This window comes from Heterodontus francisci, chromosome 30 (genome assembly GCF_036365525.1).
Source record: "Heterodontus francisci isolate sHetFra1 chromosome 30, sHetFra1.hap1, whole genome shotgun sequence".
NCBI lineage: Eukaryota > Metazoa > Chordata > Chondrichthyes > Heterodontiformes > Heterodontidae > Heterodontus > Heterodontus francisci.
In genome coordinates, this window is record NC_090400.1 from 59,826,574 (window position 1) to 59,841,636 (window position 15,063).

General features: G+C 44.9%; 1 protein-coding gene across 1 annotated transcript in view; it reads left to right on the plus strand.

Moving 5' to 3' along the window:
- Positions 1-15,063, plus strand: part of ncbp3 (nuclear cap binding subunit 3) — a 65,456-nt gene that overhangs the window by 37,967 nt on the left and 12,426 nt on the right. Inside the window, exons 5-6 of the mRNA XM_068010808.1 lie at positions 1,175-1,303; positions 3,849-3,973. Of these exons, the coding sequence (XP_067866909.1) occupies positions 1,175-1,303; positions 3,849-3,973 (254 nt within the window). The remainder of the gene's footprint in view (positions 1-1,174; positions 1,304-3,848; positions 3,974-15,063) is intronic.

The window sequence follows — 15,063 nt, forward strand, 5'->3', positions numbered from 1 at the left end:
TGTACAAACTCAGCATGAAAATTCTTCCTTGGTTTAATGTTTTTGTTTTGGTTTCCACCTCTTGCCTCTTGGTTTTCCTCTTCCCCCGAGTCGGTTTCCCATCCTGATGTCATCACTTTCCCATCACACTGGCCTCCATGGGGGTGATGGAGAGACTGAGTTACTCACCTATTTCCTTCACAATGGGGCTACAATGTGAAAGCACCTTAATATTCAGCATGCTGGTCAATAAAACAGTTGTCACTAAACAACTGATCCCCTTGCCCGACCCCTCCTGCATCCACTGCCCTTCTGAAACTTTAAATGATTTTTGCATACTATTCCAGCCTTTAATCCAGGCTGACATTCCCAGTGCAGTACAGAGGGAGCACCGCACTGTCGGAGGGGCAGTACAGAGGGAGCGCTGCACTGTCGGAGGCAGTACTGAGGGAGTGCTGCACTGTCGGAGGGTCAGTACTGAGGGAGTGCTGCACTGTCGGAGGGTCAGTACTGAGGGAGTGCTGCACCAACGGAGGGTCAGTACTGAGGGAACACTGCACTGTTGGAGGGGCAGTACTGAGGCAGTGCCGCATTGTCAGAGTGTCAGTACTGAGGGAGCGCTGTACTGTCGGAGGGTCAGTACTGAGGGAGTGCTGCACTGTCGGAGGGTCAGTACTGAGGGAGTGCTGCACTGTCGGAGGGTCAGTACTGAGGGAGTGTTGCACTGTCAGTGGTGTTGTCTTTCGGATGAGACATTAAACTGAGGGCCTAGTCTGCCCTCTCGGCTGGATGTAAAAAAATCCCATGGCCGCTATTTCAACGAAGAGCAGGGGTGTTCTCCCCGTTGTCCTGTGACAACTATTTATCCCTCAACGAGCATCACAGAAGTGGATAATCTGGTCATTATCGCATTGCTGTTTGGGGGAATCGTGTGTGCAAATTTGGCTGCCGCGTTTCCTACATTACACCAGTGACTACACTTCAAAAAGTACTTCATTGGCGCTTTGGGATGTCCTGAGGTTGTGAAAGGCGCTATAGAATTGCAGGTCATTATTTTTCCCCTCCCAAACCACAAGTATCGAGTTTATGCTGATTAAATTCATATGTTGAGAGGTGGGCTAATGTATACAAGGTGTAGCTGTGAGTGATATTTTGGTCTTATTTCTGAAAATCTCGTTCCTTGGATGTTTCCTAGGTAACGTGGTGTGGCTGGATGATGTTACAGCCGCCCGAGCCATGATAAATCTCAGTGTTAGGGCAGATGTGAATACCAGTGCCCTTACACAGGCTGAAGTCGGAGGCAAACTCAACTCAATAAAGCAAGGTAATCCCTGAATACTGCCGATTAAACAGTTACCTAGCAACAGCTCCAGGGAACTGAGGACAGGCTGGTGAACCTGCAGGACAGCGATGGTAATCTACTGCAGTGCATTTCACTCTCACTATTAGATCATCTTTTGGCCCATACTGTCCCTTATACTGGATTCTCTGCTATAAACAGTCTGCTGTTTGTCACAGCCGATAACCCGGGGGATAATGCCACACCCTATAATGCACAGTATTTTTGCCACAGTAACAGGCCATTTGGTTCTGTATTGGAGTTTATGTTGCATATGAGCATTCTCTTGTTCTTTTTTTTTTAGAATTAGAACATTACAGCGCAGTACAGGCCCTTCGGCCCTCTATGTTGCGCCGACCTGTGAAACCATCTGACCTACACTATTCCATTTTCATCCATATGTCTATTCAATGACCACTTAAATGCCCTTAAAGTTGGCGAGTCTACTACTGTTGCAGGCAGGGCGTTCCACGCCCCTACTACTCTCTGAGTAAAGAAACTACCTCTAACATCTGTCCTATATCTATCACCCCTCAACTTAAAGCTATGTCCCCTCATGTTTGCCATCACCATCCGAGGAAAAAGACTCTCACTATCCACCCTATCTAACCCTCTGATTATCTTATATGTCTCTATTAAGTCACCTCTCCTCCTCCTTCTCTCCAACGAAAACAACCTCAAGTCCCTCAGCCTTTCCTCGTAAGACCTTCCCTCCATACCAGGCAACATCCTGGTAAATCTCCTCTGCACCCTTTCCATAGCTTCCACATCCTTCCTATAATGCGGTGACCAGAACTGCATGCAATACTCCAGGTGCGGTCTCACCAGAGTTTTGTACAGCTGCAGCATGACCTCGTGGGATCGAAACTCGATCCCCCTACTAATAAAAGCTAACACACCATATGTCTTCTTAACAGCCCTATTAACCTGGGTAGCAACCTTCAGGGATTTATGCACCTGGACACCAAGATCTCTCTGTTCATCTACACTACCAAGAATCTTCCCATTAGCCCAGTACTCTGCATTCCTGTTACTCCTTCCAAAGTGAATCACCTCACACTTTTCCGCATTAAACTCCATTTGCCATCTCTCAGCCCAGCTCTGCAGCCTATCTATGTCCCTCTGTACCCTACAACATCCTTCGGCACTATCCACAACTCCACCGACCTTAGTGTCATCCGCAAATTTACTAACCCGCCCTTCTACACCCTCTTCCAGGTCATTTATAAAAATGACAAACAGCAGTGGCCCCAAAACAGATCCTTGCGGTACACCACTAGTAACTAAACTCCAGGATGAACATTTGCCATCAACCACCACCCTCTGTCTTCTTTCAGCTAGCCAATTTCTGATCCAAAGCTCTAAATCACCTTCAACCCCATACTTCCGTATTTTCTGCACTAGCCTACCGTGGGGAACCTTATCAAACACCTTACTGAAATCCATATACACCACATCCACTGCTTTACCCTCATCCACCTGTTTGGTCACCTTCTCGAAAAACTCAATAAGGTTTGTGAGGCACGACCTACCTTTTCTCTTAAGTCTACCCTATGGAACCCCTTCATTCTTTACAGGCCTTTCATCAAATCACTTCTTTCCTGAAATGAAGAGCCCCAGCCTGTTCAGTCTTTCTGATGATTTGATTTTTCCTTCTAAAAGCATTTTCCTTCCACATACTTGGGGAAAGAGCAGGGGAGTGGGACTAATTGGGTATCTCTTTCAAAGAGCCAGCACAGGCATGATGGACTGAATGGCCTCTTTCTGTGCTGTATCATTCTGTGACTGAGTAAAAGGGCCATTCAGCACTTTGCCCCAAGTATCCAATCTTGTTTTCTGGAAAGTGAATGTCAGCAGGATATTTGTCCGTGAAAGGGATCATAGCTAAGCATGTACCTGACCTCCCTGCACTTTCCAACTGGGCTTGGTTAGTGACTGAGTGGGGAACCCTGGTCAATTATTTTTCCTATCTCTTCTCTCAGAGACTCCCTGGGGACATTGTCTTAACCTGAAACTGTGCCTCAGCTGCAATAAACAAACTCAGCACAGACCAGGAAGCAGAGCGCTAGGTGTCCTGATTTGTGTGGCTTACAGCTACACCCAGGTACTGTGTTTCCCCACTGAGAGAGCTCTTCAACATGCTTCTGTTGCGACTGTGCCTTCAGTTGTTCCCTGGGTATGTTTAATGCAGTGGTATCATTTTTAAGTCTGTGTACCTTCATAATGCAACATACCTCTTATGAGTTGCTCTTAATTCATTGTCTGCCCTTAGTGATGATATCTCACCCAATGTTACACAGCTCACAATTCACATGAATGTAAATTTGATTTCCCATTTAATCGACTCAGCCTGCAGTCAAATGCTGAAGAGAACCAGGGCTAATCTGCCAGGTGTCACAGCCTCTGCTTCATGTAACTCTGACCTGTATGCTCCACTTGAAGACTGTTTGGCAACACTGCAGATTGCCCTCAATGAATCCTGTACATTTTTAATGCTTCTTGCTAAATAGTTTGCAATGCTTTGCTGCAGACAGCTCCAAGGAGCATGACCTGGCTGAAAGGGCCGATGATGAAGAGGAGGAAGAGGGGGAGTTAGAGAAGGATCCCAGAGACTCTGAAGCCGTGGGATGTAAGGCAGCCACAACAGACAGTGAGGTATGTCTGAGTATGACAGATTGGGCTATTTCTTGACATCAAAGCAGCGTTTGGCCGAGTGTGGTATCAAGGAGCCCGGGTAAAATTGAAGTCAATGGAAATTGGGGGGAAATTCTCTACTGGTGGGAGTCATACCTAGCACAAAGGAAGATGGGTGTGGTTGTTGAAGGTCAATCATCTCAGCCCCAGGACATCACTGTAGGATAAAAGCAAAATACTGCAGATGCTGGAAATCTGAAATAAAAACAAGAAATGCTGGAAATACTCAGCAGGTCTGGCAGCATCTGTGGAGAGAGAAGCAGAGTTAACATTTCAGGTCAGTGACCTTTCATCAGAACTGGCAAAGGTTAGAAATGTAATAGGTTTTAAGCAAATAAAGCAGGGGTGGGGCAAGAGATAACAAAAGGGAAGATGTTGAGAGGACAAGGTCACGGAGAATAACTGACCGGAAGGCATGGAGCAAAAGCTAATGGTGTGTTGAAAGACAAAGCATTGGTGCAGAGAGGGTGTTAATGGGCAGAAAAATGAATAGCCTGGCCCCAAGCACAAACATGAAAAAAACAGTGGGCAGGCACATGGTTAAAAAAAAATGAATGATGAAACAAACTAAAATAAAATAAATAAAAAATAATAAGAACGAAAAAATAACGAAAAATAAAAAGTGGGGCCCGTCATGTTCAGAAATTATTGAACTCAATATTCAGTCCGGCAAGCTGTAGCTTGGCTAATCGGTAAATGAGATGCTGTTCCCTGCGCTTGCATTGATGTTCACTGGAGCACAGCAGCAAGCCCAGGACAGAGATGTGGGCATGAGAGCAGGGGGGAGTGTTGAAATGGCAAGTAACTGAAGCTCGGGGTCATGCTTTCGGACTGAGTGGAGGAGTTCCGCAAAGCGATGACCCAATCTGTGTTTGGTCTCCCCAATGTGCACCCTGCCTCCTGTAAGGACTCCATTCCATTTTCCCAGTTTCTCCGTCTCCGATGCATCTGCTTTGATGATGGAACCTTCCACGACAGTGCCTCTGATATGTCTTCCTTTTTCCTCAACCAAGGATTCCCCCCCACTGTGGTTGACAAGGCCCTCAACTGTGTCCAGCCCATTTCTCTGCACCTCTACCCTCACCCGTTCCCCTCCCTCCCAGAATCGTGACAGGGTTCCCCTTGTCCTCACTTTACACCCTACCAGCCTCCACATCCAAAGGATCATCCTCCACCATTTCTGCCACCTCCAGCGTGATGCCACCACCGAGCACATCTTCCCTCCCCTCCCCTGTCAGCATTCTGGAGGGATCATTCCCTCCGCAACACCCTGGTCCACTCCTCCATTACCCCCAACACCTCGTCCCCTTTCCACGGCACCTTCCCCTGCAATCGCAGGAGGTGTAATACCTGCCCATTTACCTCCTCCTCACTATCCCAGGCCCCAAACACTCCTTTCAGGTGAAGCTGCAATTTACTTGTACTTCTTTCAAGTTAGTATATTGTATTCGCTGCTCACAATGTGGTCTGCTCTACACTGGGGAGACCAAACGCAGATTGGGTGAATGCTTTGTGGAACACCTCCGCTCAGTCCGAAAGCAGGACCCCGAGCTTCCGGTTGCTTGCCATTTCAACAACCCCCCTGTTCTCATGTCCACATCTCTGTCCTGGGATTGCTGCAGTGTTCCAGTAAACATCAACGCAAGCTCGAGGAACAGCATCTTATTTACCGATTAGGCACGCTACAGCCTGCCGGACTGAACATTGAGTTCAATAATTTCAGAGCATGACGGGCATCCCTTTTTATTTTTAGCTATTTTTTCTTTTTTATTATTTTTTATTTTATTTTAGTTTGTTTCATCATTTTTTTTTTACCAAGTGCCTGCCCACTGTTTTTATCATGTGTGTGCTTTTGGCCAGGGCTGTTCATTTTTCTGTCAATTAGCACCCTCTCTGCACCAGCGCTTTGTCTTTCAGCACACCATTAACATACCCTGTCCCTTTGCTCCATGACCTTCCGATCAGTTATTCTCTGTGACCCTGTCCTATCAACACCTTCCCTTTTGTTATCTCTTGCCCCACCCCTGCTTTATTTGCTTAAAACCAATTACATTTCTAACCTTTGCCAGTTCTGATGCAAGGTCACTGACCTGAAATGTTAACTCTGCTTCTCTCTCCACAGATGTTGCCAGATCTGCTGAGTATTTCCAGCATCACGGTGTGAGTTCCTCAGGGGTGTGTCCAAGGCCCAACCATCTTCAGCTGCTTCTTCAATGGCCTTCCATCCATGATGAGGTCAGAAGTGGGGATGTTCGCTGATGATTGCACAATGTCCAATTCCATTTGCAACTCCTCAGATACTGAAGCAGTCATGTCCACATGCAGCAAGACCTGGACAACATTCAGGCTTGGGCTGATAAGTGGCAAGTAACATTTTGTTTATTTGTTCATGGGATGTGGGCGTCGCTGGCTAGGCCAGCATTTATTGCCCATCTCTAATTGCCCTTGAGAAGGTGATAGTTAGCTGCCTTCTTGAACCGCTGCAGTGCATGTGGGGTAGATACACCAACAGTGCTGTTAGGAAGGTAGTTCCAGGATTTTGACCCAGCAACAGTGATTTAGTTCCAAGTCAGAATGGTGTGTGACTTGGAGGGGAACCTGCAGGTGGTGGTGTTTCATGCATCTGCTGCCCTTGTCCTTCTAGTTGATAGAGGTCACGGGTTTGGAAGGTGCTGTCGAAGGAGCCTTGGTGAGTTGCTGCAGTGCATCTTGTAGATGGTACACACTGCTGCCACTGTGCGTCGGTGGTGGAGGGAGTGAATGTTTGTGGATGAGGTGCCAATCAAGCAGTTGCTTTGTCCTGGATGATGTCGAGCTTCTTGAGTGTTGTTGGAGCTGCATCCATCCAGGCAAGTGGAGAGTATTCCATTACATTCCTGTCCTGTGTCTTGGTGAACAGGCTTTGGGGAGTCAGGAGGTGGGTTACTCGCCTCTGACTTGCTCTTGTAGCCATGGTATTTATATGGCTACTCCAGTTCAGTTTCTGGTCAGTGGTCACCCCCAGGATGTTGACTTGGAATTATATCGCCATTCCTTTACTGTTGCTGGGTCAGACTCCTGGAACTCCTCTGTAACAGTGCTGTGGGTGTACCCACACCACATTCATGCCACATAAGTGCTAGGCAATGATCATCTCCAACAAGAGAAAATCTAACTACCTCCCCTTGACATTCAACAGCATTACCATCACTGTATCCCCATTAACATCCTGGACGTTATCACTGACCAGCAACTTAACCAACCCAGCCATATAAATGCTGGTGAGGACAGAATTGAGCTTGAATGTGATGCCCTTAACAGTTGAATAGCACACAGTTCAAGCACTCAAGGTTCAAGCATGAGTAATGGCCTTGTGGGGTGCCGCTAGACCAGTAAGGAGGTGGTTACCATAGAACTGTATTTCAGCAAGATTTCTGTACCATGGAACCATATCCTAACAGAGAGTCAGTACTTTCAGTAGAAAGTAACAGAAAATGGGTGAGGTGGGTTAAATATTTACTCTCGTTGTGAATTTCAGTTGTCTTGGAACATATTCTTTGAGTTGGGATCCGGTGAGATGCTTTCTCGGGAACACTGGTGTAAATCTGTCCTGTTAGTGGTTTAAATTACTTTACCTTTTGTTATGACCGAGGCAGGAGGAGTGCACTGTCTTTTCTAGTTCCACTTCTCCGCAGGTCACAAATATTTTAAATGTTTACCCGGTTACTGATACAGTCAATCACATAATCTTAATCCCAGAATAAAATACACAAACCATGTTTCTTTAATAAACAACAAAATTATCAATTTATTATAAAACAAGACTTATCCAGTAACGAAGCAAAGTATTACCACACAGATTGAAATATGAAAGTTCCCTTTTTAAATAACCCCCCCACACACACACACACACACACACACACACATTCTCTCACACACCTACACACATGAAAAAAAAATTCCTTCTGCAGAGGTCTTTTACAAAAAAAAAGAATACTTTGGCCAAATATTTGCTAATACTTGAAGAAAAAAAGAGAAGATATGGAAAGATGTCAGTTGTCCCTTTGGTCCTGCATCTGGGTATATGGAGACGGGTCACTGGGATCTTTTCAGAAGCAGTTCGTTCCAGAGATGTTGAGAAATAGTCTGGTAGGCTTTCCAGGTTTCAGTTATCTCACTCTGGATTCATAGGGTTTTTTCGAAGAGGTACAAAAAGAGGAGCTGACACATTGGATTTCTCAGGGTCTCTTAGAGAGGAGCAGGAAAGATGAGCTGGGGGTTTCTTTTCGGCAGGCTACCAAACCAACAGCTTTTCAACACTGTCCACACCCCAACTGAACCAAAACAATATCTTAGAAACAAAACCACCACCTGACCCTCTCAAATCTTGACATGTTACTTCTCTGTAAACATCTCCCCCAAGTCACCAAGGTCTCAGTTGTTTATTGAGCTTAAGGCATGTGATATCCAATAAAGGTTGTTTTCAAACAAGATCTCTTAAGTGTCCTTTCAGTGAACTTTCAACAAAAAAACAAAGTCCAGCATTTATGAAATCTGCAGTCTTCCAAAATGAATACATTTCCACGCTTTAAATATGAGTCCTCAAAAAATATTTAACAAAAAATGGAAGCACTTTCATAACACCCCCATCCTTGGAGGAATGAAATGCCATCTTTAAATGCATTTTGTTACAAAGAATAGAAAAACAGAAGCTGAAAAAAAGATTAAAACACATTTACACATTCATTCTCATTCACTCTTTACCTGTAGCTAACATAGTTCTGCTTTGTATCATCTTTGCACTCAGATAACTCAAAGCAGATTTAAATTCTAGACAAAGCTTCCACAGTTATGTTATGTTGCCCACAATGTGGATAATCTTTAAGTGATATGGTTGCAATAGTAAACTCCATCGGAATAGTCTAGCATTCATTTTTCCACAAAGGCTTGGGGGTTATGATCAGTATATACCAGTGTCTCTTTGTAGTCTTGGCGGACGTATACTTCAAAATGCTTAAGAGCTAGTAATAATCCCAGGGTTTCTTTTTCCACTGCTGAGTATTTCTTTTGGTGTTGATTTAGCTTTTTGAAAAAGTATCCCACTGGCCTTTCTATGCCCAATCAATCGTCTTGTAATAGGACTGCACCAACCCCTAGGTCACTAACATCAATTGCTACCTTGAAGGACTTAGTGAAATTTGGAGCAGCCAGCACTGGTTCATTAATCAAAATGGCTTTCAGCTTCTCAAAAGATGTTTGGCACTCTCCTGACCACACTACCTTGGTTTTCTTTTTTTGTAGCAAATCCATCAGTGGAGCAGCTATAGTGCTAGCATTTGATACCAACTTGCGGTAGAAACCACACATCCCCAAAAACCTCATGATTTCTCGCTTAGTCTGAGGGGTAGGGAACTCCACCAATGCTTATACTTTTGCTGTTCTTGGCAACACTTGTCCTTGCCCTACTATAAACCTGAGGTATGATACCCTCCTTTTTGCAAATTCACTTTTGGCAAGGTTTATCACTAACTCAGCCGATTGTAATTTTCTAAACAGAGCTCTAGTTGTTCCAAGTGGTCCTTCCAAGTGTCACTGTATACCAGCACATCATCAAGGTAAACAACACAGTTTGAAATACTGGCCAGCTAACACATGGTTCATTAGTCTCTGAAAAGTGGCTGGGGCATTTTTTTAGCCCGAATGGCATCACCTGGCATTGGAAAAGACAGCCTGGTGTGACAACGGCTGATTTTTATTTAGCTCAGGGTGTTAAAGGAACCTGCGAGTATCCCTTTAACAAATCTATTTCTGTAAGAAACATGACACTGCCCACTCTGTCAATACAGTCTTCCAAGCGAGGAATTGGGTAGGAGTCTGTCTTTGTTACTGCATTAAGGATGCTGTTTTATAGGAAAGGATTCCCCTACATCCACATCATGTATGGCAAGGTTGTACATCCTGGTTTATCCCTACAGACTCCTTTAAATGCTGTGAGTAGCCTTGTTAGGTCTTCTCGTCGTTTTGCATCTAAGTATGAAAGCATAGTGTCCCTACTAAATGGTTTCCCAAAAACTGGTATGGGATTTAGAGCTGCCAGTTTTATGGCAGGTTGTGGTTTTCCCCACAATCTGGCACGTTTTACAAAACTGCACCATGTCCTTGGAAAGACCTGGCTGGTAAAAATGTCGACCTATATGTGATTGGGTCTTCCGATTCCAACATGTCCCACCATAGGAATTTCATGGTCTATCCTTAATATTTCCTGGCGATGTTTGGACTGTACCACTATCTGGTGAAGAATCATCCATTCTTCATCTGCAGGTCTGTGAGGAAGTCTCCACTTCCTCATCAGAATCACATTTTTAACATAGTTTCCTTCTGGAACTCCCTTTGCCTCAGCTTCAGTTAGAGCCGATTGTGCCACTTTATTTAACTCTGGATCGGCTTGCTGAGTCTTGATCAGAGAAGACTTACTGAACATTTCCTTCGGATTATCCAAATCCCCCCAAAAAAAGTTTCAGATATTCGTCTATCTGTGGTGCCAATTTTACCTCCGACAATGGAACTTGTTTAGCCATTGCTCGGATCACTACACATGAAGGAAAAATTCCTGGAACCTTTTCCTGCAACTTGGTCTTTCCGTGACTACTGGAGAAGCTACTACCTTCGCTCCGGCCAAATCATTCCCCAGGAGTAGGTCAACTCCGTCTACAAGCAAACTATGGACTATTCCTACAGTTACCATTCCAGACATTAGGTTACACTCTAGGCGCACCCGATACAAAGGTATGGGTATATACTCCCCGCCAATACAATTCACTAAAACCTTGGCATTCAATATGCTCTCTGGTGGAAATGTTATGCCTTTCCCCAGCAAAAGAGTTTGTGTGGCTCCTGTATCCCTAAGTATAACTATAGGTTTATCTGCCTCACTTGAGGGATAAGGAGTTAAATTCCTTTTGACAAGAATTCCCTATAACTCTCACTCAGGTATCTTGTTCACGTCCCACGCACTCTCAGCAGTTTTTGTATTTGGCTTTACAGCTGCAGTCTGATCTGTTGTACTCTCGGTCAAGGCCCCTTTCTCTGCATTGACCTTGTGTACCCCAGTAAGTCCCATGGGTTTACCCTGCAACTTCCAGCATTCTGCATGAAGATGTCCCACCCTGTGACAATGCTAACACTTAGGCTTGCGGACCTCACTTCCACCCTCAGCATCTTCCTTCCTGGCCTGAGGAGGAGATCCCAGGGTGTTCCTAGCTGTCCCTTCTTGTCCCCTGCTACTTGCCTTCCTTTCACCCTCCTACCTTCTATCCTTCTCGGGTTTGTGGGGGTTAACGGACAAAGGGTTTCGGCTTGTAAACAAGCTTGTAATCATCAGCGATCTCAGCTGCCTGTCTGGCTATTGAAACCTCCTGGTTCTCTACATGGGTTCTTACTAACAGAGGGGTTGAATTATTTCGCTAAGATTCTCTTACGTGGCCTCTACCTTTAATGCCCACATCTAATGATCGAAGAGAATTTGCTTTCCCCTCTCAAATTCTATATAAGTCTGCCCAGGCTGTCTCCGTAGGTTCTGAAATTTCGGCCGGTAAGCTTCAGGGACCAACTCATAAGCAGTGAGAATAGCCTTTTTTGCCATCTCATAATCTGCAGAAAACTCCTCAGAAAATGTCATGAGCTCTGCCCATCAACCTGCTTTGCGTGAGCAGTGTCTAACTTTCCTTCTGCCACTTCATCTGTTTGGCTATCTTTTCAAAAGAAATGAAAAATACCTCTACGTCCCTTTCCTCAAATTTCGGGAGGGCTTGCACAAATTTAAACAGCTCTCCAGTGGGTCCTGGACTGGGGTCAGTTCTTTGCTCAGCAAAATTTTCCTTGGAGTCAAGGCTATCCCTTTGACTTAGTTCCAGCTTTTTAAATTTAAATCCCCTTCCTTCTCCTTCCCTTTCCCTTTCCTGCTCCCTTTAAAAAACTTGAAATACAATTTCCAACTTTTCCTGTCCAAGCTCAAATTTTTTGTTTGCAATTGCAACTGACTCCTAGCTAATTCAACTGAACTGCCATCTGGATCGTCTTTTTCTTCTTCCAATTTCAAATGGTGTGCTATTACTTCAGTTATGTCTTTCTTAGCTCCTGGTTTTAGCTCTAATGCCAACCTTTCTGCCAATTCCTTCAGCCTAGCCTTGGTTCAGTTTCTCAAATCACTCAGGGATAAATCCTCCTTTTCCCAGAAAGGTCGTAGCAACTGACAAAGACATTCTGGCCATGTAAACTTTAATCCAATGCACAAGAAACCTGGGTGTTTTCCTTTTCCCTTTTCAATTATTATTACCCCACTTACAGTTACACGTCATCAGCTTTGGGTTATCCCACACAGAGCCCCAAATATATGTTACGACTGAGGCAGTACACTGTCTTTTCTAGTTCCACTTCTTCACGGGTCACAGCATATATTTTAACAAAGTGGTTCCTGACAATGCAGCGGCCCACTGGCAATCATCAGAGTGCGCCAAGATGCACACATGCGCAGCTACATCTTGCCAGGATTAGTGGTGCATGTGCGGTATGTGCTAATGTCATCGCGAATCTGCGCCAGGTCCATCTTCACACATGAGCAATAAAGCGTCATTGGGTAACCAACTGCTCACTCGTCCGGAGCAAGTGGCTGACTGAGGCTGGAGCTGTCCCCCTTTGGCAGCTCGCTGTAGGCTTCGACGCTTCCTTCCCTCAGCGCCTCGCTCCAGACCTCACTGTTCCTCGCTTCGCGACACCCCGCTGTCCGGCCACTCGCTTCCTGTCCCCCCCACCCCCCCGGCCGCTAGCTCTAGGCCGCACTGCTTCCCTCCACTCGGCCACACGCTCCGACGTCGCCCTGTCACCCCTTGCTTCTTCGGGTAGCGCGTGGAGACTGATGAAACGTGGGAGCGAGTGGCCGAGTGGAGGGAAAAGGACGCAGCTCAGAGCTCGCGGCTGGGTGGGGGTGGCGGGGGAGCGAAGCGAGGAACGATCGGCCAGGGGAGTGGAGGGGAGCAGTGAAGTCTGGAGTGAGCAGCTGGGGGTGGGGGTGGGGGGTGGCAGTGGGGCAGGGGGAGGAGGCGGCCGGTGGGGCGGGAGCTAGTAGCTGCGTTCAGGTGAAATCAGTCCTGGTCAGTCATATAAACAAATCACAATAACGAATTGGCAGCACATTTTATACTCTGCCTGATTTTCTTTTCCATCGATCAGGGTGCCAATTCACTATCTTCCAATGGAAATTCAATCCTAAAATTCCTTTTGTATTTAATAGGATTACTGGAATATTAAATGGATCTGAGGATTACAGTTAGTATCCTCTAACTACATAGTAGCATATTACTGGGCTTCCACCCAACTTAATGTAAGGTTAGTTTGTTCGAACGATCTAGCCATAAGCATTTCCTGTGATAAGTTGAGCAGCGCCATCTTTAATCCTGGCAGCTGCCTGAACGTTGCAGACGCTGACATTCCAGTTGAAGAGCCTGTGTTTGTACATGTGCAAGCGCTGCGCCACTTAGTGGTTGCGTTGTCAGCAAACGTAGCCTTATTTTAAATGTTTACCCAGTTACCGATACAGTCAATCATATACTCCACTCTCTGTCCCAGAATAAAATACACCAACCAGGTTTCTTTTAATAAACAACATAATTATCAGTTTATTATAAAACAAGACTTATCCTGTAACGAAGCAGAGCATTAACACATGGATTTAAATATGAAAATTCCCTTTTTAAATGCCCCCCTCCCCTACACACAAATATGCACACTGGAAAAAAATAAAGAAATTCTCTCTGCAAAGATCTTTTACAAAAAAAAGACAAAACAAGGAATACTTTGGCCAAGTACCCGCTAATTCTTGAACAAAAGAGAAGCGAGAGAGGGATGTCAGTTGTCTCATTAGGTCTGGCATCCAAGTATATGGAGATGGGTCACTAGGATCTTTTCAGAAGCAGTTCATTCTGGAGATGTCAAGAAATAGTCTGGTAGGCTTTCCAGGGGAAATGTGGCATCAGGGGTTTCAGTTATCACACTCTGGATTCGCAGGGTTTTTTCGAAGGGGTAGAGAAAGAGGAGCTGATACATTGGACTTCTCAGGGTCTCTTCAAGCGGTACAGGAAAGAAAAACTGGGGGTTTCTTTTCAGCAGGCTACCAAACCAACTGCGTTTCAACATTGTCTGCACTCCAACTGAACCAAAGCAATATCTCAGAAGCAAAAATCACCTCCTGACCCTCATAAATCTTGGCCTGTCACTTCTCTGTAAACATCTCCCCCAAGTCACCAAGGTTCCTGTTGTTTATTGAGCTAAAGGCATGTGATATCCAGCGAAGGTTGCTTTCAAACGAGACCTCTTAGTGTCCTTTCAGTGAACTTTCAACAAAAAAAGTCCAGCATCTATGAAATCTTCAGTCTTCTAAAATGAATCCAGTTCCACACTTTAAATATGAGTTCTCAAAAAGTATTTAACAAAAAGTGGAAGCACTTTCATAACACTTTCTGGAAATGTTCGCTCACTGCCCCATATTGACTTAGGTGATATTGTGACCAAGGGATGTAACAATAACAGTTGGTTCTGATCTGGATCAGATAGTTTTGTAGCTTCCTTCAATCCCTCTGAAGGTGGCTGAGCTAACACTTGGTGACGCAAGGCTTGATACAAATGGTTGAACTGCTTTATTTACACATCAGGTGAATATACAGATCAACAGTTAGTATCAGTTTGGCATTATAATAGAAAATAAAGAATATGCTATGCTTCCCCATGTCAGTGGGTTGTCTTTAATTGAGTATGCTTGTACCTCAGCAGTTTCTCTCTTCCAAAAGCTTTCCTTACTCTCATCGCTCTTTTCACAGGCAAAGACAAAGGACAATTGAGTGTGAGGTACTTTTTACAATAACCCAGACCAGCTAATAAATTGCTTATTCTTTCGACTCGGGGGCAATGTCTTCCAGTTAGGATATTAACTGCCTTTCATCTAGGAACCATCTTTAAACCTGGTCAGAATACACTTTCCAAGAAACAAAATATTAAAAGTAATCCTTGTTTACAAATCC